The 22,238-nt window shown below is 35.2% G+C and overlaps 1 protein-coding gene across 1 annotated transcript in view; it reads left to right on the forward strand.

The window, feature by feature from the left end:
- Positions 1–5,455: 5,455 nt before the first annotated feature.
- The window catches only part of LOC121737891, a 45,116-nt gene continuing 28,333 nt past the window's right edge, over positions 5,456–22,238 (forward strand). Inside the window, exons 1-5 of the mRNA XM_042129624.1 lie at positions 5,456–5,677; positions 7,931–8,032; positions 9,949–10,066; positions 11,935–12,012; positions 12,912–13,031. Of these exons, the coding sequence (XP_041985558.1) occupies positions 5,576–5,677; positions 7,931–8,032; positions 9,949–10,066; positions 11,935–12,012; positions 12,912–13,031 (520 nt within the window). The 5' untranslated portion in view covers positions 5,456–5,575. The remainder of the gene's footprint in view (positions 5,678–7,930; positions 8,033–9,948; positions 10,067–11,934; positions 12,013–12,911; positions 13,032–22,238) is intronic.

The raw sequence follows: 22,238 nt of genomic DNA on the forward strand, positions 1-22,238 counted from the left end.
ACTCTGTACTCCTTTTTTTTTTAAGAATATCCACAGATTACTAGTATATATTTGAGAATATCCATAAACCTATAACCAAATATATACTAGTAATCTGTGCCTATAACACAGATTACTAGTATATATTTATAGACCTATATTGCTACGTTATTGCTACGACCGTATATATTAAGTCCACAGATACGTAGTATCCCTAAGTAGTCTGTGGTCCACAGATTACTAGTTTAAATTAGAGAATATCGTAGCTGTAGGTACTCTTCTTTTTTTTTTTTTTTGGGATTTGGCACTTACACTGGGGTGTACTTTGCCATAAACAAAGGTATAAACAATAGGCGGTGGAAAAACATAGTAAGTACGGAATTTAGGATTTTGGATCTAGTTAGAAAGTTTCATAATAAAATATTATATTATATAGATTTAAATATTAATTAAATTGTGACGTAAATATTGAGATAAAAAAGAATAAACTAATTTATTACATGAATTTAATAATATTGGAACAGAAGTAGGAAAGGGTATAGATATAGAGGAGAGGTTATCATATAGACAGGATCAGATAATCCATGGTGGGAGTTAATTTCAGGTGAGTTACTTACAGATGCTACGTTGGACGGTGAAACTGATGACGGTAAAATATTTATTTATTTATTTATTTATAAATTCTTTATTTGCATTATAAACAATATAAAATAACAAAAAACAACATTAGGCAAGGAACATAGCAAATAGGCGGCCTTACCGCTTTCAGCGGTTTCTTCCAGGCAACCAAAATATGGTGGCAGAAAATAATGTTAAAGTGCTAAACTTAAACAAAGAAAAAAAAAATTTCCTCAAAAAAAAATATATCCTCATAAATTTATAAAATATATATAGTAATATATTTATATATTTTATTATATTATGTGTAATACATCACATTCAACACATATACATACACACACACATACATACATACATACATACATACACACATACATATATACATTAAAAACCTACATTATAAATAAAGGAACATTAAAATAATTTTACAAAAAACACCAAGAGTTTTACAAGGACTGAGCCTGATCTAGGTAGTGTGCTTTCAAACGTTTCTTAAAGATGTTAATTGATTCCGATTTTTTTATAAAATCGGGCAAGGAATTCCAGAGACGAATAGCGGAGATGGTGAAAGAAGAATCGTAGAATGAAGTATTGTGAGAAGGAAACGCAAGAGTCAGTTTGTTTGCAGAGCGAAGTATAGGATTGTCATGACCGAGGAAATTGAATTTTACTTTGAGGTAGTTAGGAGTAGAAGGACTAAAAAGGATGTTATACAGTAAGTGAAGTATGTGAGAGTTTCGACGCAACTTGATCGGGAGCCATTCGAGCTGAGATCGATAATTAGAAACATGGTCAAACTTTCGAAGGCCAAAAATAAAACGAATACATAAGTTTTGAAGGCGTTGAAGGGAAGAAAGAAATTTTTCATTTATGTCACAGTAGCAGACATCAGCGTAGTCGAGAATAGGGAAAAGTAAAGTAGTAGCAAGTTTTATTTTTGTTGCGATTGGCAAAAAGTTGCTCAGTCGTCTAAGGGAAGCAGTGGCAGCGTTCATCTTTTTGCGAAGTTGTTGGATCTGGATATTCCAAGAGAGAGTGCGGTCAAAATAGACTCCAAGATTACGCACTGAGGAGCCGTAGGAAATGGTAATCCCATCAAGGACAATATTGGGCAAGGTATTCCAGTCCACCTTCGCAATTAGCTGTCGGCTGCCAATGATTATACATTGTGTTTTGTTAGGATTTAGGACTAAGCCATAGGACTAAGTCTAAGCCTAAAATATTTGACTGAGTAAGATAATTAATTATAGCTGTAATTAATTCGGGCACTAAAATATTATTATTATCACCATTTGTAGGCAAAGCAGTGCCATTTGAACCCGATGGGGGACTGTAATCTTTAATTAAGTTAAAATGAGCAGTTTTATCATACCCACCTACTGACTTTGGTGGTGTTAGGGTTCTCGGAAGACTGTTTTTTTTATATGACTGTGCTCTCCTCTTTGCAGAGTTTTTGGTGACCGATGAGAAATTTGGTTTTTGAGAGTCTATAAATGAAGGGGATGGACTAGAAGAGGTTAAAACTGTTGAGTATAATTTAGAAATAGGAGGGTGGACTTTTGATGCTTCGGCATAGGATAAGTTTTTGTGAGCCATGGACTCTTTAATTAATTTTTGTCGTTGGAACTCAGGGCAATTCTTACTTGTGGCTATATGGGAAGCTTGGCAAAGACAACAGAAAACAGAATCTTCATCTACAGAACATTTCTCACCAGAATGACTCTGACCACAACGGAAACATCTGGGGGTTAATCTGCACTGTGACTTAACATGCCCATACCTGCAGCAATTGCAACACTGTATGGTGGGATAGATGTACAAGTCGACAGGCAAGGAGTTATAACACATAAAAATTATTTTTGGTAATACTTGGCCATCAAATGTAAAAACAACTGACTCTGTATTTACAAACTGTACAGTATTATTTACAATGTTTTTTTTCTTTAAGCGTCTTACTTTCAAAATGTCCCCACAACCATACGGTAAAGTAATATTGGCCAAAATGTCATCATCAGACCAATCGGCTGGAATACCTCTAACCAAGCCAACACGACTAACTTGAAAAGATGGAAGATAAACTTTCTAATTGTTCTGTTTTAGATTCTCATTAGTAATAAAATTATTTGCATCAGAAAATACAGAGAAAGATAATGACAATCTATTCCTGCCAATTCTCTTAAGGCTACCGTTTTCTATATTCTTAATATTATGGTTTTTAAGGAAGCGACCAAATTCGACGGGATGTAAAGTGCAGTTTCCATTAGGAGATGATATTTCTTTTTGCACATGTACTACATAAGGTGTAGAGTCAGTGTCGGTGTACAACAAACGACTAACACGAGGATTCACCAAGTCCTGATATTTTTCAATGACGCCAGCTGTATGTACTTCTTGGATATTATTCAGGTTTTCTTTATTTTCCGTGTCACTCAAGCACATACAGTTGATATCAGGTTTTGTTTTGTCAGGATTTTTCCTAATCTTTTTATTGCATTTTCTGCATACTCGCCTAGATGCACCAGGGCGTTTGCGGTTTGTAGATTTGTTATTAACGGACGAATCTGTGTCCATACTTGAGTCATTTACATTTTCAGTAGTATGAATAGTAATAAATTGGCCAACAGGGGGGCCTTCCAGGCCCCCTGGGTCCTCATCCATATTTACAGAATATATACAAAAAACTTACCAAATAGTATGCACAAATAAAAATAAAAACTAAAAGAAACTCATAATAAGTTAAAAAGAAAACTAACTAACGAAGATATTTACAATAAATAAAACAAAAATTAAAAATTTCCAGAAAACACGACCGCCCTTTTCGAAGATTACGTAGGTACTCTTAGTGGGAGCAGTTATGCACTTGACCTTTAAAAATTGTATTTAGCTATGAGATTCATCACATATTAAGTGATTTTAAGCATTTTCAGTCCGGGGGGCAAAACGAAACTTGTGGCTAGCGGGGGAGGGAGGGGTTCAAAGAAAAAGAAGTTCCGGTCTCTTTAAAAAAAATCTATCCTCGTCCTGGTGGCTACTAGGGCAAGATTGGTATCATTTTCGTATAAACCAAAGACGTAGAATCTGTTTCTGATATTAATTATACTAAGTTTCATACTAAACAAGTCACAAGAAAAACGTAAAAAAGTGAAAATCTAACTTGGACATTTTTGCTTTATGAGCATGACGATAGACACCATAGATTATACCTTCATGATAGACACGACACTTCTATTCTAGATTTTCTATTGGTTCCCCACCGATCTGAAATTATCTGCAGGTTGGCATCGCTGACTAAAATACCGTATTGATAGTGTTTCTTAAGCCGCGGCCGCATATTATGCGTAGGTAGAATACGTAGTATCCCTAAACTGTAGTCTGTGTGCCTAGTGCTCACAGAATACAAATTACGTAGTTGCCTCGCCCATAGATAAAGTACCGCAATATTCTGTGTCTGTGTCTCTGTGTAGTCGTGTTCGTTTCGTTTTTCAATGCACATTACGCAAAGCCATTGCGCAAAGCACATAAAGAAGGCGCCAGACGTAGGCTTCAAAGTTTGAGCAAACTTTGCACAAATAGCAAAATGCTAGCAATTAATTTGCACAAATAGGCAAATGTCAGTGCCACACTTGGCGAATTTGCGTATTTGATCACATGCCTGGCGCCCGCATTAAGCCGGCGCCAGACATGGGCTTCAAAGTTTGCTCAAACTTTGAAGCCCATGTCTGGCGCCGGCTTTAGTGTCATTGGTGTGAGCGTGATGTTCTAAAATCTGACAGAAATTGTAGAACATGACCCCCGCGTTCCAGATGACGTTAGAAACGCTCACGCTCAAGACCGTAGTTTTTCCCGTTCCACTAGCATCTGAGCGTCAGCGATACAAACCCAAGTGGAACGGATTATGGATCGTTTTGAGCGTTTTGAGAAAAGTTTAAAAAAAGAACTAAGTATAATTTTTTTATACATAGGTACAATGAACCGAACTTGGATATTATGATCCTTTTCTTCAAGTCGTAAATAAAAGTAATTTTATTGTTTATAGTTACATTTAATTTACAAATAAAATACATAATATTATATTTGTTAGGTTTTTAGTATTACATTTTTTTACTTAAGTAATCATATTTTAATATAGTTAAACTTTTATTATATTTGAGTTTTCACATTGAATCATATTTTAATAACAAAACCCAATGAGTTTCTAAAATGTAACATAGAATATCATTGACAAAACCACATACTTTGAATATTGATTATAATTGTCACAATATACATATAAACGTTAGGTAACAATACCGCATAATGTTTAGTCAAGTCACGAAGTCACGAATAAATCAACAGGTATAGGAGAGATGAAAATTAGTATTAATTATTATAATATTTTATAAGAAATCATTTGACCTTTCATTTAAAACAATTTATTTTCCAATCAAAATATTTCATTAAATGTTATTTAATTTATTTAAGTAATATAAATATTATTTGTAATGAAATAATATAAAGTTTTTTTTATCTACTCTCTCCTGAAAACTTTCCGAACATAGCTTTCGCGATATAGTTACGTTAAAATTAAAAAAAAAAACTAGAACGCCCACTTTGACCCATCTTCGTCGAGGGTCGTTTTGAGCGAAAATGATGACGTCATGAGTGACGTCATAGCCGCGATCAAAACGACCCCGGTCGCCAAAGGGAACGGCAGAAGGGGACGTTTTGAGCGTTTTGGTCAAAATTAACGTCATCTGGAACGCAGCCGACATTGACACTCCATTATGAAGTTGCCAGTCAGCTGCCAAACCACAGAGTATTTTAATAAATATGTGCCAAACTGCGAAAAAATGAAACCAAATATTATATATTGTACCTATGTACTAGTAATCTGCGAATGAAACGAACACAGCTATCGGCTTCCTTTTTCTGAGCAAAAAATCAATAGAAAAATATAACTAGAATCTGACTTAAATAATATATTTTAACCTAGAAGATGAGTCAAGGAACCTGTTTGCTATGTTTTTCTGTCACAGGAGTACAAGATATTAAAAACACTGGTTTGCAGAATGTGTACGAAGTATTATCGGACAGTCAGGTACGTTTTTAACCCCCGACAAAAAAGAGGGGTGCAGTGTTAAAAGTTTGACGTGTCCGTCTGTCTGTCTGTGTGTGTGTCTGTCTGTGTGTGTGTCTGTCTGTGGCATCTTTGCATCCAAACTGGTGGGCCGACTTTGATCTAGTTTTTTTTTGTGCTGACATGATCGAGAGTGTTCTTAGCTATAGTTCATCATCATCACTCATCAACCTGCTCAGTGCTGGAAAATCGCGGTTCATCTGGCCTGTGAAGGGCCCATTAGCAACTTGCAGTCGTTTCGTGGGCTTTATATTTTTCATATTTCTAGTGTTACATTTATGAATATATACACATTAATAGAAAGTTGACCTGTTGCTAGAGCATCAGCTGGTAATCAATGGATACCCAACTCCTCACCAACTTAGAGCAGGGGTTTCGTGTTTGGGCTCATTTTAATTGTGACAATTAGTAAGACGTAGACAAACAGTAAATATTTGCATGATGCTGCTGCAGCATCACCTGGATTCTATAGGAACCGAGCTCCATATGAGCCCAAAGTGGAGTATACATGTTTGGACTCATATTGACGGCCTCATCCAAGAGGACATTCTTAGATGGTATATTCATTGGGATATGCTCCTGTTGATATGAATAATTATTCTGCACTATAACCAGCAAAAGTAAGGGTTCGGGTCGCTGCGCTTTGCGCGCATGGACGTGTTTTTGGTTGGTGTTATGTAAAATATAGTCATCAAATTATTACAATGGGTCATAAGTGTAGTGGTTGTTGTAAAACAATTTATAATTTAATGTTTATAGAGTGCTCACAAGCATTGTGTAAAAAAAATTATCACCTTGGATGTGTTTTATTTTTGGATGATCAATTCAAGGACTTAAGTGAAGAAGAAATCAAGAATTGGGTATGTCCCGAATGCAAAATGAATACACCAATAGGGGATAATTCCAACATACCCATTCGCGGAGGCTACGGAGCAGATTTACATCTTCTAGCTTCGTAAATAACCAGCGAGGTTCGCGTAAGCCACTCAAAGATAATTTGATGTCCTGTACAAATCTGGACAGTATAATATTGGAGGAGCTTCGCGAATTCAGGACAGAAATGAGAATGCGGCTTGATGAACAAATTAAACGAAAAGCTGCAATTAAGGCTCTCATGCGTCGAAAAGGAGCTGATGGATGTAAAAGCAGCAATGAATACATCAAAGAAAGCACACAGCATAACCAAAGAGGCTGTTGTAAGGAAGGAACAAAGTTCTAGTATGGATCATGATAAGGTTCATAAAAATCTACAAAAAGATAAGAATATATTATCTTCATCATCATCATTGAGGGTACTTTTAAAAAATAATCAGGTGATCGATAATAATACAACCAGTGTGGCCACAAAATCCGCGATGGAACACAAACATGTGGAATCCGTGAACGAATCAATCTCAGCTGAGAACACCGTTCAAGTAGATGATGAGAAGAAAGAAGAAGGAAATTGTATAACTGTCCAAAGAAAGCGGTACAGATATCTTAATAAGGAGGTTAGAAAGGGAGGAAGTACAACAATCGGTTCAGTAGTTTTGGCGTGAAAGCGAGACAGATAAACAGAAGGACAGACAGACAGAGATACTTTCGCATTTATAATAATATTAGTATAATTAGTATATTAGTATTAGTATAGATTAGTATAATATAGTCTGTCAAGAAAGTCATGACAGGCGGAGAAATTGTTAAATGAACTAAAAAATAAGAGAACTTTATTAATTCGAGATAAAAATGTGCAAGGTGACAATATTTAAAATGTAATAAGTTAATAACTAATTTGCGTTCTCTGTAAAAATACAAAGAAAAATATACGCCTTTTAAGCGTGATTACGTTTAGAAAATTTTCCCGCCTGTCATGACATTCTTGACGCACTATAGATTAGTATAGATTAAAGTACACAATATAATATAATAAAGGACTTTGTGAAAAATTCAAGTGCCTATTTGCCATTATTAATATATTATGTAGAGCAAAGAAAGCCGAAAAACTTATGTTTGTTGTATGTGAGCCCCCCTTTAATATTAATTTAATTTTGTTTTTAGTATTTGTTGTTATAGCGACAACAGAAATACATACTTAATCTGTAAAAATTTCAGAAGTCTAACTAAAGCAGTTCTTGAGATACCGCCTGGAGACACACAGACAGACATCGAAGTCTTAGTAATAGGGTCCCGGTTTTATCCTTTGGGTACGGAACCCTAAAAATAACTGTTTTACAGATACAAGCTGAGTCGCATCCACTGTGCTACATTTGCTTCACAAAGCTTCTACAGTGCCAACAGCTTTTGAAGCAAATCAATAAAGAAAACAGTGAAAATCAGGTATGTGTTGTGATGTGTATTAAATTGTGCAATTGTATAGAGCAGTGTTTTCCAACTTGTGGAACCTGTATTCGTTGACGCATTCAATTATTGAATGCGCCAAATGCCAATACGAGCATGAAAGAAGATGACGAAAATTGAAGATAAAAGTGCTTAGTGTGGATATAGCTATTATTGTGCACTTCCCCATTTACTTGTCATATTATCTTGTTTGTTTTGATTTTGTGGTAAATATGTGAGGGTCGTGGTGTGTGTGAGTGTGCGGGGCGAGCAAGAGTTCGCGATTAGCGAACGGTTCTAACCGATATTTTGAGCAGAAGCAGTTTCATTTTGCTCTTTGAACAAAACCATTGGTGGGGTTTATCGTCTCCAAAGCTATTCAATCTGTACGTGAATTATCTCACAGTAGAGCTCAGCAATATGCGTGTCGGATGCAAGGTTGGTGGTGTTAGCGTTAAAAACATTAGCTACGCGGACGACATGGTATTGCTGAGTCCCACCGCGAGAGGAATTCGGGAGATGCTGAAGGTGTGCGAGAGATACGCTGATTCGCATGGCCTGACCGCCTTTAAGGCCGCCGGTAAGTATCCCGAATCTATACCTCCAATATGCCTCGGATGAAAGGAGCTGAACGGGGTATTCAATTTTAAATATCTCGGCTTACTGACGACCTTAAAGATGATCTAGATATTGAACGGGAGCGGAGGGCTTTGGCGGTGCGAAGTAATATGCTGGCCCGCAGGTTCGCAGTTCGCACGTTGTACGGATGAAGTGACGATTACACTATTTAAACCGTTCTGTCAGAATCTGTACACGGATGGCCTGTGGATCAGCTATACCAAAGCATCTCTAAACACCCTTCGCATCCAATATAACAGTATCATCAGGATGATGCTGAAACTTCCCCAATTTTGTAGTGCGTCTGAGATGTTTGCACAAGCAAGAACGGATGGCTTCCGGGCACTCATGCGCAAGAAAGCTGCATCTCTAATAAATCGAAGGGGAAGTGACAACAGCATCCTGAAGATTGTGGCAGATGATCCGCATGCACCTATATTAAAGAACTATGTGCGGATAATGAACGAACTCGAAAGCAGACCTCCAATATACATCCGCTCATAGTTCTAATTGGGGTGCATGATTTAGTTTAGTGTTAATTATTTATTTTAAGTTATGTTTTGTTCTTTTTAACTAACCCTAAAAAAAATTTAATGTATGTAATACTAACCAATGGACCACAGAGTAGTCTGCAATAAAGATATTTGTATTGCATAAAACCAGGAATAATATCAGTTCCATCAGATCGGAATTAAAATGAAACATATGCTCTTTTGGAAATGTATGGCGTTTCTAACGAACAGGTTCGCGAAGATTAACCAGGTGTCCCAGCCCTGCTTTTTGGCTACTATATTAGCATAAAAACACTATTTATTTCTTATTTTATTGTTCTGCCAAAGTGTCAAATAACAATACATTTTTTCTCGATTTATATTATGTCCTTTCCAGATTTTTTTAAAAGTTTATTACCTCATATTAAAATCAAAGAAACATATTATGTGGAAATAATAATACAGTGTGTTAGTGTAAACACCGTTATCCTTGAAACCATCAAATGATCCCGTCAAAATGAACAACTTTTGTTCATTTTGACGGGCTCATTTGATGGTTTTGTGGGAATAAGCGTGGCGGCCAAAGGAAGATCTTCCGACCGAGCGAGGTGTTATGCTCGGTCAGGCCGGAGCCCACGTGATACATCTCAACTGTCGTATATATACCAACGCGCTCAGAAAACTTCGATAGCGCGATGCAGGAAATAAAGGAATGTAGGCGAATTGTGGGTACCGCCACAGTTTCAAGGATAACGGTGTTTACACTAACATTTTGTATAATAATTATAAAGGATTCTTTTGTTTCAGTCTGATATTAATCCTTTGGTGAGGCTGAGTTGCGAAACTGAAGAGTGGTCGTTACCTCTTGATTTTCTAGAGACAGAACTGACTCCACTACTCACAGAAATAGAGATCAAGACAGAGTGTAAGTTTGTACATTTGTACTCCAATTTTGCTATTTTATTTACTTTTTTAGGGTTCCGTACCTCAAAAGGAAAAAACGGAACCCTTATAGGATCACTTTGTTGTCCGTCTGTCCGTCCGTCCGTCTGTCAAGACCCTTTTTCTCAGGAACGCGTGGAGGTATGAAGCTGAAATTTATATCAATTACTCAGGTCTACTGTCCCTTGAAGCTGTGAAAAAATCAAACTTCTAAGCCAACGCAATCAAAAGATACAGCCGTTTATGCCGCAAATTTTCGACACTTGCAAGGGAATCAAAACCTACAGGGTGCTTCCCGTGAACTCAGAATCTTGAAATTTGGTACGAAGCAACGTCTTATAGCATAGATAAAGGAAAAATTACGAAAACCATAAATTTTTAGTTACATCACATAATATATTTTTTTTTAATAATTTTAAACTTACTACCCATTTCCTCATAAACGCGTAGAGGTATTAAATTGAAATTCATACCAAATACTCAAGTCTATAATACCTTTAAGCTGTAACAAAATCAAACTTCTATGTCAACGCAATCAAAAGAAACAGCAATTTAAGCTGCATATTTTGAAACTCGCAAGTACTCGCAAGGGAATCAAAACCTAAAGGGTACTTCCAGTCGACCTAGAATCTTGAAATTTGGCATGAAGCAACGTTTTATAGCACACATAAAGGAAAAATTCCGAAAACCTTAAATTTTTAGTTACATTACAAAATATATATTTTTTAATAAATATAAACTTATTACTTTTTTCCTCATGAACGCGTAGAGCTATCAAGTTTAAATTCATATCAAATACTTAGATCTAATTGCCGTTAACCCGTGAAAAAAAAAAAATCTAAGTTAACGCAAAAACGCAAAACGCAAAAGTACAACCATTGATACCGCAAGTCGCGACCGACCGCCGCCGCCGCCGATAGTCTGCTGCAAGGCTAGTATAAGTGTTTCAGTTATATTATAGATAAATGATATGTGTTAATATAAAATAAAGGATTACTTAAACGATAAAGAGATCTTTGTCTTAAATTTATGCTCCTCCATCTTTCCCCATTGTAATGTTATGAATTTCATTTTGCAATAAAAATACCATAGTTATGACTCGATTGTCGTAATGAACGAACTTTGTAAACCTTGCAGGTTTGTACGGAACCCTCGGTGCGCGAGTCCGACTCGCACTTGGCCGGTTTTATTTATTTAAGGTCCTTTTGAGGTAAACGGTAGGAAAACCTCATTTTCATACCTTCTAGTTTCGACCTTAAATAAAAATTTTAGCACGAGGAGGATTGCCAGGGACAAATTTTCAGCTCTATGGCCACCAATTTTTGCGTCTTATTAGACTGGGCTAAAAGTAATGTTGTGGAAACTTTATTAGTAAAAACTAAAAAAAAATGTTGTTTTATGTTTGCTTCACATATTGGTGGTGTCAGCACTTTTCTAGTAAATGTTGCCAATGAGAAATATAACGCAAAGGATGGAGCAGAGGGTGCTACTTGCACGTACTGTAATTATTTGAACCAAAATCACTTTCTTAAACGTTGAACAAGACTGTCTGTTTACTGTTAATGTTGCTGCTGCTTCTAACGATACATTATACGGTACATTGGAATAATATTATCTTAGTTGAGTAATGAGTTACTATTAGTTGAGTTTAGTTACTATTTAACAGTTTTGTTTGTTTTAAGTCTGTAACATACAGACTTGTTACTTCTTCACGTCAAATCGGCTAAAGTGGTTTTCATGAAATTTTAGTATGAAGTAAGCTCCTGGATAATACATAGGCTACATTTTACTAATTTAACTGTTAGCAGTGCGGGGTCTAGCTATGTTTTTTAAATGCCTAATTTTTTTTAGATAATATTAAAGAAGAATATGTAGAGGGCACAGCCATAGAATTTGTGGAGTGTCCAGGTCGAGAATCAAAAAGTCCAGGTGAGTATAACACTGTTGTAGATTTATTTCCCTTAGTAGGTCATCCACTACCAGGCACCATTCCAGAGGTGAAAGCACGCCACCTTGGGGGCAACCTTGCGTTAGCCTGCTTATTAGTGTCAGGCTCAATATAGTCGATGAGGTTACCCTATTGTCGAGCGTGGCTTTGATCCAGCATACAGTAGTTGGATCCATGTTCCTTGAAGCCATGCTATCTGCGACAGAGCTGGTTGAAGTGTTGTCGAATGCGCCCTCAATATCTAGGAAGACACATAGCGCAATCTCTTTATCTTCAATTGCTCTATCAATACGATCTACTAAGTCCATAAGCGCGGTCTCAGTAGATTTGCCTTTTTGGTAGGCATGTTGTCTTTCATGCAGGGGCTTCTAGGTAAGATAGGTGTCCCTTATGTGAGGGTTGACCACCTTCTCCATCGTTTTGAGCATGAAAGAGGTGAGGCTACTTGGTCTGTAATGTCAAGGACCTCCTGTCTTAGTGGGTTTATAAACGTTGGTTTAGTACCCTCATTCATGGTGATTGGTGTGGAGGTTGTTAGTAAGTAAGAAGTCAAATAGTTTCTCACCTCTGCAATTTAGGTTGGTGCTGCCCCAACTTGTGTGATGTGAGTTGCAATCGCTTACCAGGATAAGTTGGAATATGATACTGTTGTAGATCCACTTAAGGCTAACTATATCTCCGCCATGCAAATGCAAGGACATTCAAGACACTTTTATTTTTAATCCCATATGACCCGATTCCCAAAGGGCAAAGTTGTTTAACAATCAGTTGTTTATATTATGCCATTTTGTTCTTATGGACTATGGAGGCTTAATAGTAGTTTCCTTTGTAAGGAATGTATATTGTGGTTTCTATTACTGAACAAATATTTTTCTTGCAGCTATAAAAGAAGAATGTGCGGAAAGTCTAAGTCATTACGAAGCCGAAAATACTGGAGAGTCAGCGTACGAGCATATTCCCACGAAGCCGACACAAGATGACACAAAACATTATGCTTCAAGTAATATCTGCAGCAACACTTTCATTTCTACAAGACTTTTGAAAATACGCCACAAGCCAATTCACCCCAAACTAAAACCTTACAAGTGTGCTGTTTGTAGTAAAGGTTTTTGCTTAGAGGGTGCCCTAATTACACACATAAAAAAATACCATACCACTGAAAATCCTTTTAGTTGTTATGTTTGTAGTAAGATATATAGGCGGAAACATCACTTAAACAAACACATACTAATACATTCCAATGGAAAAAAAAATAAAAACAAAGAAAAGCCTTATAGTTGTGATGTGTGCAGTAAGTCGTTTCATCAAAAAGGTACTTTATACAGACACATACTAATACACGCCACCGAAAAGCCTTATAGTTGTGATGTTTGTAGTAAGACATTTAGTCAGAAAGGTAAATTAAACCGTCACATACTAATACATGCCACCGAAAAGCCTTATAGTTGTGATGTTTGTAGTAAGACATTTAGTCAGAAAGATAAATTAAACCGTCACATACTGATACATACCACTGAAAAGCCTTACAGTTGTGATGTATGTAATAAGACATTTACGCAAAAATATAAATTAAACAGTCACAAACTGATACATACCACTGAAAAGCCTTACAGTTGTAATGTTTGTAGTAAGACATTTCGACATAAAAGTACCTTAAACAGTCACATACGAATACATGCCAATGAAAAGCCTTATAGATGTGATGTTTGTAGTAAGACATTTCGACATAAATCTGCCTTAAACAAACACATACTAATACATACCGGTGAAAAGCCTTACAGTTGTGATGTTTGTAGTAAGACATTTAGGCAGAAATGTAGCTTAAACAGACACATACAAATACATACCAATTACCAGTCATACCACTGAAAAATGTTATGATAGTTATAGTCGAAGAAAACTTAATATTATATTATATTATTAATTATTATAGGTATAGAGGTAACACTTAAAATATTAAGTATAGAGGTAACACTTAAAATGCATGGTAGGTGGCGCCATCTGATCGTCTAGGGTCCCAACTTTAAACCAGAAATAGTGTATTACTCGTAACATTCATATATTATAACTAGCTGTTGCCCGCGACTTCGTCCGCGTGGACTTCAGTTTATAGCGCGTGATGTCAACAAAATTGGTGTCAAAAGCTTTTATAAAAAAAAACCCTGGTACCCCTTAAATCAATACAGCTGTGCAGTGTGCACACAATAAGTACTTCATTTTTTATATTAAACTTTATATTTTATGCCAAATTTTAAACCTTATTTAGCCCCCCAATTACACAACTTTACCCATAAACTATTTATCATTGATAGGGTTAGCCCCAATTTCACCAATGTCTGTTAGTGTTAACAGCTTGTTAAAATGTCCTGTCTTCTCTTTCATTCATATGAAAAACGAAACAGCTAACGTGATACTAATTCGAGCATTAACTTTAACAGTCGTTGGTGAAATTTGGTCTTAGGGTTACGTCACTGCCTGCACAGATAAAGTACTGAGTTATATAATACCGTAGAATAGATATGACAATCGAAAAAAATCGAGACTTAAATGTAAGATTATACCACCTCTTATAGAAAGACTTTTGAGCAAGCGTCAGCGCGATGTAGAAGACGCACGGCGCCATCTATTATGAATTTTTTGAACAAATGTACGATCCTTACAACCCCTTTTTCCAGTAAAAAAGTAGCCTATGTCCTTTCTCAGGCTTTAGACTATCTGTATACAAAATTTCATTACAATTGGTTCGATAGTTTTGGCGTTTGGCGTGAAAGCGAGACTGACAGACAGACAGAGATACTTTCGCATTTATAATATTAGTATAGATTATGTGCACACTGCACAGCTGTTTTTGGGTATTTTGATTAATTAAGGGCCGCGCTACACCGGAATGGCAGCGGCGAGGCGAGCACTTTCAGCGCTGCCATTCCAGTGTAGCGCGGCCCTAAGAGGGGTACCACTTACCAGGGTTTTAAAAAGTTTTTAAATTTGACACAAATTTTGTTGACACCGCGCGCTATAAACTAAAGTCCACGCGGACGAAGTCGCGGGCAACAGCTAGTTATGAATAAAAACAATATTATATAGTAAAGTAGGTATGATTAGTTCTGTTACAATAATAAAGTAAAAAATAAAACGCCATCTGTTTTCATATATTAGAATTAAAATATTGATTGCATTGATATATTTTCTGGATGGAATGTAGGCCAACACGGTACACTCGAACTCCTTTATTTTAGAGCGCCTTCTGTTGTCAACTTGTCACATATATTAGAAATGCAGTAGGAGTTCTATAAGATAAGATAGATTGATTATTATTATTATACCAAGTGATTATATTATTAAACATAATATTCTAACGTATTAAAAACTATAAACAAAAACATACTAACTAATAAGTATTAGTTCTATGTTACAATAAAGTAAAAAATAAAACGCCATCTGTTGAATCGTATTAGAACTAAAATGTTCATTGCATCGACATATTTCTGGATTTTTTATAATATTATACATAAATTAATACATTTAAGATTTTTGAAATATTATTTTAATACACATCCAAGACCCAGGAACATTGAAAACTTTTTGTTCCGCCTGCGGGACTCGAACCCAGGACCCCCGGGATGAGCGCTGCCCACGCGCAATGCGAATTAATTTTCATCGATATTTTCATGGAAATAAGATATTTTCCCACATCAAAATGTAGCCTATGTCCTTTCTCAGACTCTAGAATAACTGTGTACAAAATTTCATTGCAATCGGTTCAGTAGTTTTGGCGTGAAAGCGAGACAGACAGACAGACAGACAGAGATACTTTCGCATTTATAATATTAGTATGGATATTTTATAATATATAATAAAGTAGGTATGATTAGTTCTGTTACAATAATGAAGTAAAAAATAAAACGCCATCTGTTTTCATATATTAGAATTAAAATGTTGATTGCATTGGTATATTTTCTGGATGGAATATAGGCCAACACGGTACACTCGAACTCCTTAGAAATGCAGTAGGAGTTCTATAAGATAAGATAGATTGATTATTATTATACCAAGTGATAATATTATTAAACATAATATTCTAACGTATTAAAAACTATAAACAAAAACATAATAACTAATAAGTATGATTAGTTCTATGTTACATTGAAGTAAAAAATAAAACGCCATCTGTTGAATCGTATTAGAACTAAAATGTTCAGTGCATCGATATATTTCTGGATTTTTTATAATATTATACATAAAATATATTTAAGATTTTTGAAATATTATTTTAATACACATCCAAGACCCAGGAACATTGAAAACTTTTTGTTCCGCCTGCGGGACTCGAACCCAGGACCCCCGGGATGAGCGCTGGCCACGCGCAATGCGAATTAATTTTCATCGATATTTTCATGGAAATAAGATACTTTCCCACATCAAAATGTAGCCTATGTCCTTTCTCAGACTCTAGAATAACTGTGTACAAAATTTCATTGCAATCGGTTCAGTAGTTTTGGCGTGAAAGCGAGACAGACAGACAGACAGACAGACAGACAGAGATACTTTCGCATTTATAATATTAGTATGGATATTTGCTTTTCCCTGAGTAATTTTCTACACTCAAATAAATAAAGTCTTTATTCTATTTTGATGATAATAATTAATAGACAATTTGACTGTGAAAATTATTTGGGATTTATAGAGGAATCGATAAATAAAAGAACCATGTTTTTATTGTACAATTTCTAACTTCAAGGACTAAGTTACTCCGATTTTAACAAATTCTTAAAACAAAACAAACTACAATCAAACAGACTAAGAAATCTTGCCAGAGAATAACTAAAAAATAAAAAATATTTATAATCAAAAAACTTTATGAAAAAAGCTTTTATTTAAATACTTACTCTAAAAAGAAAAAAAAAATTCTTCTGAAAAATTTAAACTATCAAGTTATAACCTCAATATACTATACAATTTCCATGATAATCAAAGCTTGTCGCGAGACTTAACAATCTGTCATCACTTCACCAGTCAGTATTAAAATAAAAAAAATAAAAATGTGATATCAATTTACTCAATTAAATTGGTACAGCTAGTTAATTTTCAAATCAAGCGACAAGCTATTCTTATCGTGCAAATTGTATGATATATTGAGGTAAGAATTTTTTTTTTTCTTTATAAAAGCTTTTTTCAAAAAAAAATTTGATTATAATTTTATTTGTAACTCTTTTCAGATCGGCAAGAGGCAGGTATAGCGATGATGCTATTGATTATGTTCAAGTAAAATAATCGGCCAAGTGCCTGTCGGACTCGCTGATGAAGGGTTCCGTGCCGGTATAGAGCAATATAGGCCAAAAATTTTGATTTTTGTATGGGTGCTCTCCTTAAATTTTTATTTTATTTTAATATTATTATGAATTATTAAAGTACACATATAATTAAGGCCTTGGTGAAAATTCCAAATGTTGCCGTAATTGATAAAGAGAGAAAAAAAGCAAAAAAATCACGTTTAAAAGCTCACCTGACTCTAAAAATCAAACATCGTCCTTCTCTCTTCACACTCACGCCCGTCTTTCATATGCCAGGTGAAAAAGGACGACGCAGAATCATCGCCGATTTAGTTTTACTTGAATAAAAGACGAACTATAATGATTATGAAAAAAGTGTTTTGAGCAAATTTAGGTTTTATCATACCTTTTTAGATATTAAAAAATATTAAAGAAAAGACAGCAAACTTCGAAGATCCGAGCAAAAATGTGTCCAAAACAAGGTTTTTTGTAAAAAAGAAACTATCGAGCATTTTTTGAGTAATCGTGTTTTCGTCTTGAGCATTTAATCTTTATGAACTGAAGTTACTTGTGTCAAAAAATCAGTTTTCTAGACCTTACAGATTTTGAGATCTAGGTTAAAGTATGTAGTCAAGTTAGGGTCATATGGGCTCTTAATGTGTGGGGCCCGCGCGGCGCAATTGTGATAATATGACGTATGTGTCGTACAGTTACAACTTGTTTTGCTTATAAATCGGAAACTAATTAACGTATCTATATATTAATACATGAGCCAAAAACTTTGTATCCCTTTTGACGAAAAATGGGGAAACGTAGGTGAATGAAATTTTGCACAGTTATAGTTTATATGGCGAAGGAGTGCATCGAGCTAATATTATTTTGAAATTATGCTTTTATCATAAATTTTTTTACCAAATAAAACATTACACACACTAGGAAAAATTACAGATTTTTGAGTGACAAGCCTATACATACGAATTATACTTTTTTATTTATGGTTGAAGTCTGTTGACAACAAGTTGACAAATTGAAAATGGATTATAGTTTTTTTTTAATAATTCTTAGATACTATTAGACAATGCTTACACGGCTAGTCTGAGATCAGCTGAGTCCCAGAGACAAGAGTTGAAAAATATGATAAAGTCAATATTTTTTTACAAAATATAGGTAGTAGGAAGGTAGTAGTCCTAATGTCCTTTAAACTAAGGTCGAATTTCGACCATTGGGCGATCTCTAGTCCAAGTAATTCTTTCACTATAGTTTGTGCGTTTTATGATGATATGCGTGACACATTATAATTGACAATATTAGGGAAATTACCTAACAAAAATTAATCGATAGTTTAAAAATATCGAATCACTTCGTAAAGGAATTGCAATCGAAATTATCGATTTCGTACTGACATTTCAGTGGAGCCGGCGATTTAAGATGGCAGCCCTTTTTATCGATTTGATTTTGATTCAACCGAGTCAATCTGTATTGACATAAGTTCCGTTTCATGCATATGACATTTTTCAAATGTTTTCGTAACAATAATTTTATACTAATATTTCACAGTTAATATTTATAATTTTTATTAATAAGTTAGCATTTAGCATCTTTCATTTTTATTCGTTTACAATTATAGGAAACATTTGTTTTTGTATATAGAATATAATTTATTACACTAGCTATTTGACCGAGCTTTGCTCGGTATTCGATGAAAATGACATTTTCTAAAAATGATTCCTAGCTAGATCGATTTATCGCCCCCGAAACTCCCTATATACTAAATTTCATGGAAATCGTTGGAGCCGATTCCGAGATTCCAATTATATATATACAAGAATTGCTCGTTTAAAGATATAAGATTTTGTTTTTTTTTGTTTTCTTGTAAAAAAAATCCGTAGCAAGGAACATGAAAACTGTCACCCATATCATCTTAGGGGGATATTAGATTATCATATATATTGGATCCGAGATCATTGAGTCAATGATATTGGATAATGTAATATAGACATATGATTCATTTCTTCCTTGATCATAGATTTTTGACATTTGCTGAGAGATTGGATCCAATACGGTCATAGAAATAGGTGTTGCCAGTTATTTAATATAAAAAAGAGTTTTTAATTTCTTGTTCGTTAATATGTTTCAAATAATGTAATGTAATTATTTTTCTAATTATATACTTGGATAATCTTGCTGAAATAACAAAAAACAAGCCATATTTAAAATGACGATGTTTTTTGATAAATCGAATTCTCTGAGATCTAGTAACCTTGACGTCAATACCTGTCAGCGTTAGCGCTCTCCGTTGGCTATTGATACCACATATGACGTAAAATAGGATCAATGAAATATGATAATGTAATACGCAGATATGATCAAATGATCATATATATTGGATCCTATATATGATCATAGAAATGATCCAATATATATGATAATGTAATACCCCCCGCGTGCGTGCGTTATAAACGTACAAACTATAGTATTTTTTATTTTTGACAGAGAATATGGACTGCTATATTCTCTGTCAAAAATAAAAATTATAATCAAAATTAGGTAACATTCTTGATTATCAAAAACTAGCGGTACTACGGAACCCTATATTGCGCGTGGCACGACACGCACTTGGCCGGTTTTTAACTTAAACTTCAATAACTGACGTAATTTTTTTCTAAGTCCGACCTCTTTTTAAATTCTCTTTGCTCTTATGTGTCAAGAGCAGCACACTTAGGTATACAAGCCATACATACACTGTCAAGATCTTTATAATCCTTTTGGCTTCGATGTTATCAGTTATCAGATACACAAATAATTCAGGAGGTGGGATTACAAATAAAATAATAATAATTAACATCTCGTTTATAGGTTTTCTCACAGCGTGACAGTTTGTGCTTTTTTTAGCTACTTTTAGCCGTAAAGGTGGTGCTACATTGCTACTAACATCACAATTGTATTGTTTATCGCACATGACACAGACAGATCAAGATTGATAACGCATGTCGCTCCATTTGTATGAAAACGAGCATGCCACTTTTTTCCTACCTACTGTGACGTACTGATAATGTGGCCATTATCTAGGCCAACGTGTCTATTTGAATTTCAACAACTCAATACGGCACTTTTAGGCCGGTATAAATAGTCAGTACTCAAGATGCATCTCGGTCTCAAGACACAGTTCAGTCTCTGATTTTTTGTTAGCTGTCCAAATTTGGACAAATCACAGAGCCGAACCGCGTCTTGAGACCGGGTCGGATCTTAAGTACCGACTATTTATACCGGCCTTAGACATTTCTAAGGCATTTTAAAATTCCGATTGACGTCCGATTCCGATAGCAGACTAAAGAACAGACTTTCGAAAGACGTTGCTCGTCGTTTGGGAACGCGATATGGCACGCGAAGTACATACACATGTAGACTGTAGTATCTATGTCTGTGGCTTATCACCTGTATGCATTACTTTATGCGTCTTCGAGCTACTTGACTTTTAAACTTCTTCCCACAAACATCACACTCGTAAGGTTTTACTACAACTTGTTTAATATTATGTGCGTTTTTTAGAAGCTACGACTTAACAAAGTCGTAGCTTCTAAAAAACGCCTTGTTACACACATCGCAGCTAGGTGTAAGAGGTATGTATTAATTTACTAGATTTCCCGCGCGGCTTCGCCCGCGTAAATTAGGAATTTTACGGAAACCGTACATTTTCCCATAAAAAATTGCTTTTATGTCCCTACTCCCTTCACTTGGTTTACTCTATATCTGTGCCAAAAATTTGCCATATAAAAATTGCTCCAGTAGTTCGTAATTTCTAATATTTCCCCCGTTTTTCCCACATTTTCCTGAGTTTCTTCGGTCGCGTGATAATATATATATAGCTTATAGTCTTACTCGATAAATTAGCTATCTAACACTGAAATAAGTTTTTAAATCGGACCAGTAGTTCCTGAGATTAGCGCGTTCAAGCAAACATACTCTTCAGGTTTATAATATTAAGTATAGGTTTTTTTAATTATCGCTTGACAAACTCGAGTCTCGATCTAAAAGACTATGAAAAGTACCAATAACAGACGATGTTTAGTCAACGTTCGCTTGGTAGTGAACGCTCGACTGCAAATATCACAACTATAAGGTTTTTCCCCACTATGAGTCAATTTGTGTGTCTTCAAACTACTTGTCCGAGTGTACTTCTTGCCACATACATCACAGCTGTAAGGTTTGACTTCGGTGTGAGATTGTGTGTGTATTTTCATAAGGCTTGGATAGGAAAACTTTTTGTGACAAACGTGAACACAAGTGTGAGGTTTGTTGTCTTGTGTTGTTGTTTCTTTGTGGCTTGCGGGTTCTTCAACTGGTTTTTTAGCATTCTCATTATTATCTGGGCTCTCATCATATTCTTCTTTAATATCTGTGATAAAATATTTTTGTTTTAGAGGCCATAATTAACTTACATTCTATCTTAAAATTTGTTGCACATACAACATTATTTTTGGTACCCTTCAAATTTTCCTCATCAATCTCTGTAAAAAGAATGCACACAACTTAACCATACTGTAGAATCCTAGGGACACTGGCTCACTAACTGCCGCACTCAGAGTGGAACCTTAATTAGTTAAATGTCATTAATTCAGAATTTTGACATAAGCCCCATGCATTATCTGTCAAACTCTTCATTAAATTGAAGGTTGATTCTAATTAAATGTCTCTGTGTACGGCGGTAATACACCCACTGTGTACGTACCACTGCGGAGCGCACATCTATCCTTGCTCACTGGCACTACACAACTGAACTGTTGACAGCTTGACAGATGACTTATGTAGACTGCATCCCCACTATTGGTGCTTATGAGACAATGTTAAATATCACTACACATACTTTAACTATACTAATATTATAAAAGCGAAAGTCTGTCTGTTACGCTTAAACTGCTAAACCAATTTTTATGGTA

Source organism: Aricia agestis, chromosome 21 (genome assembly GCF_905147365.1).
Source record: "Aricia agestis chromosome 21, ilAriAges1.1, whole genome shotgun sequence".
NCBI classification, from domain to species: Eukaryota; Metazoa; Arthropoda; class Insecta; order Lepidoptera; family Lycaenidae; genus Aricia; species Aricia agestis.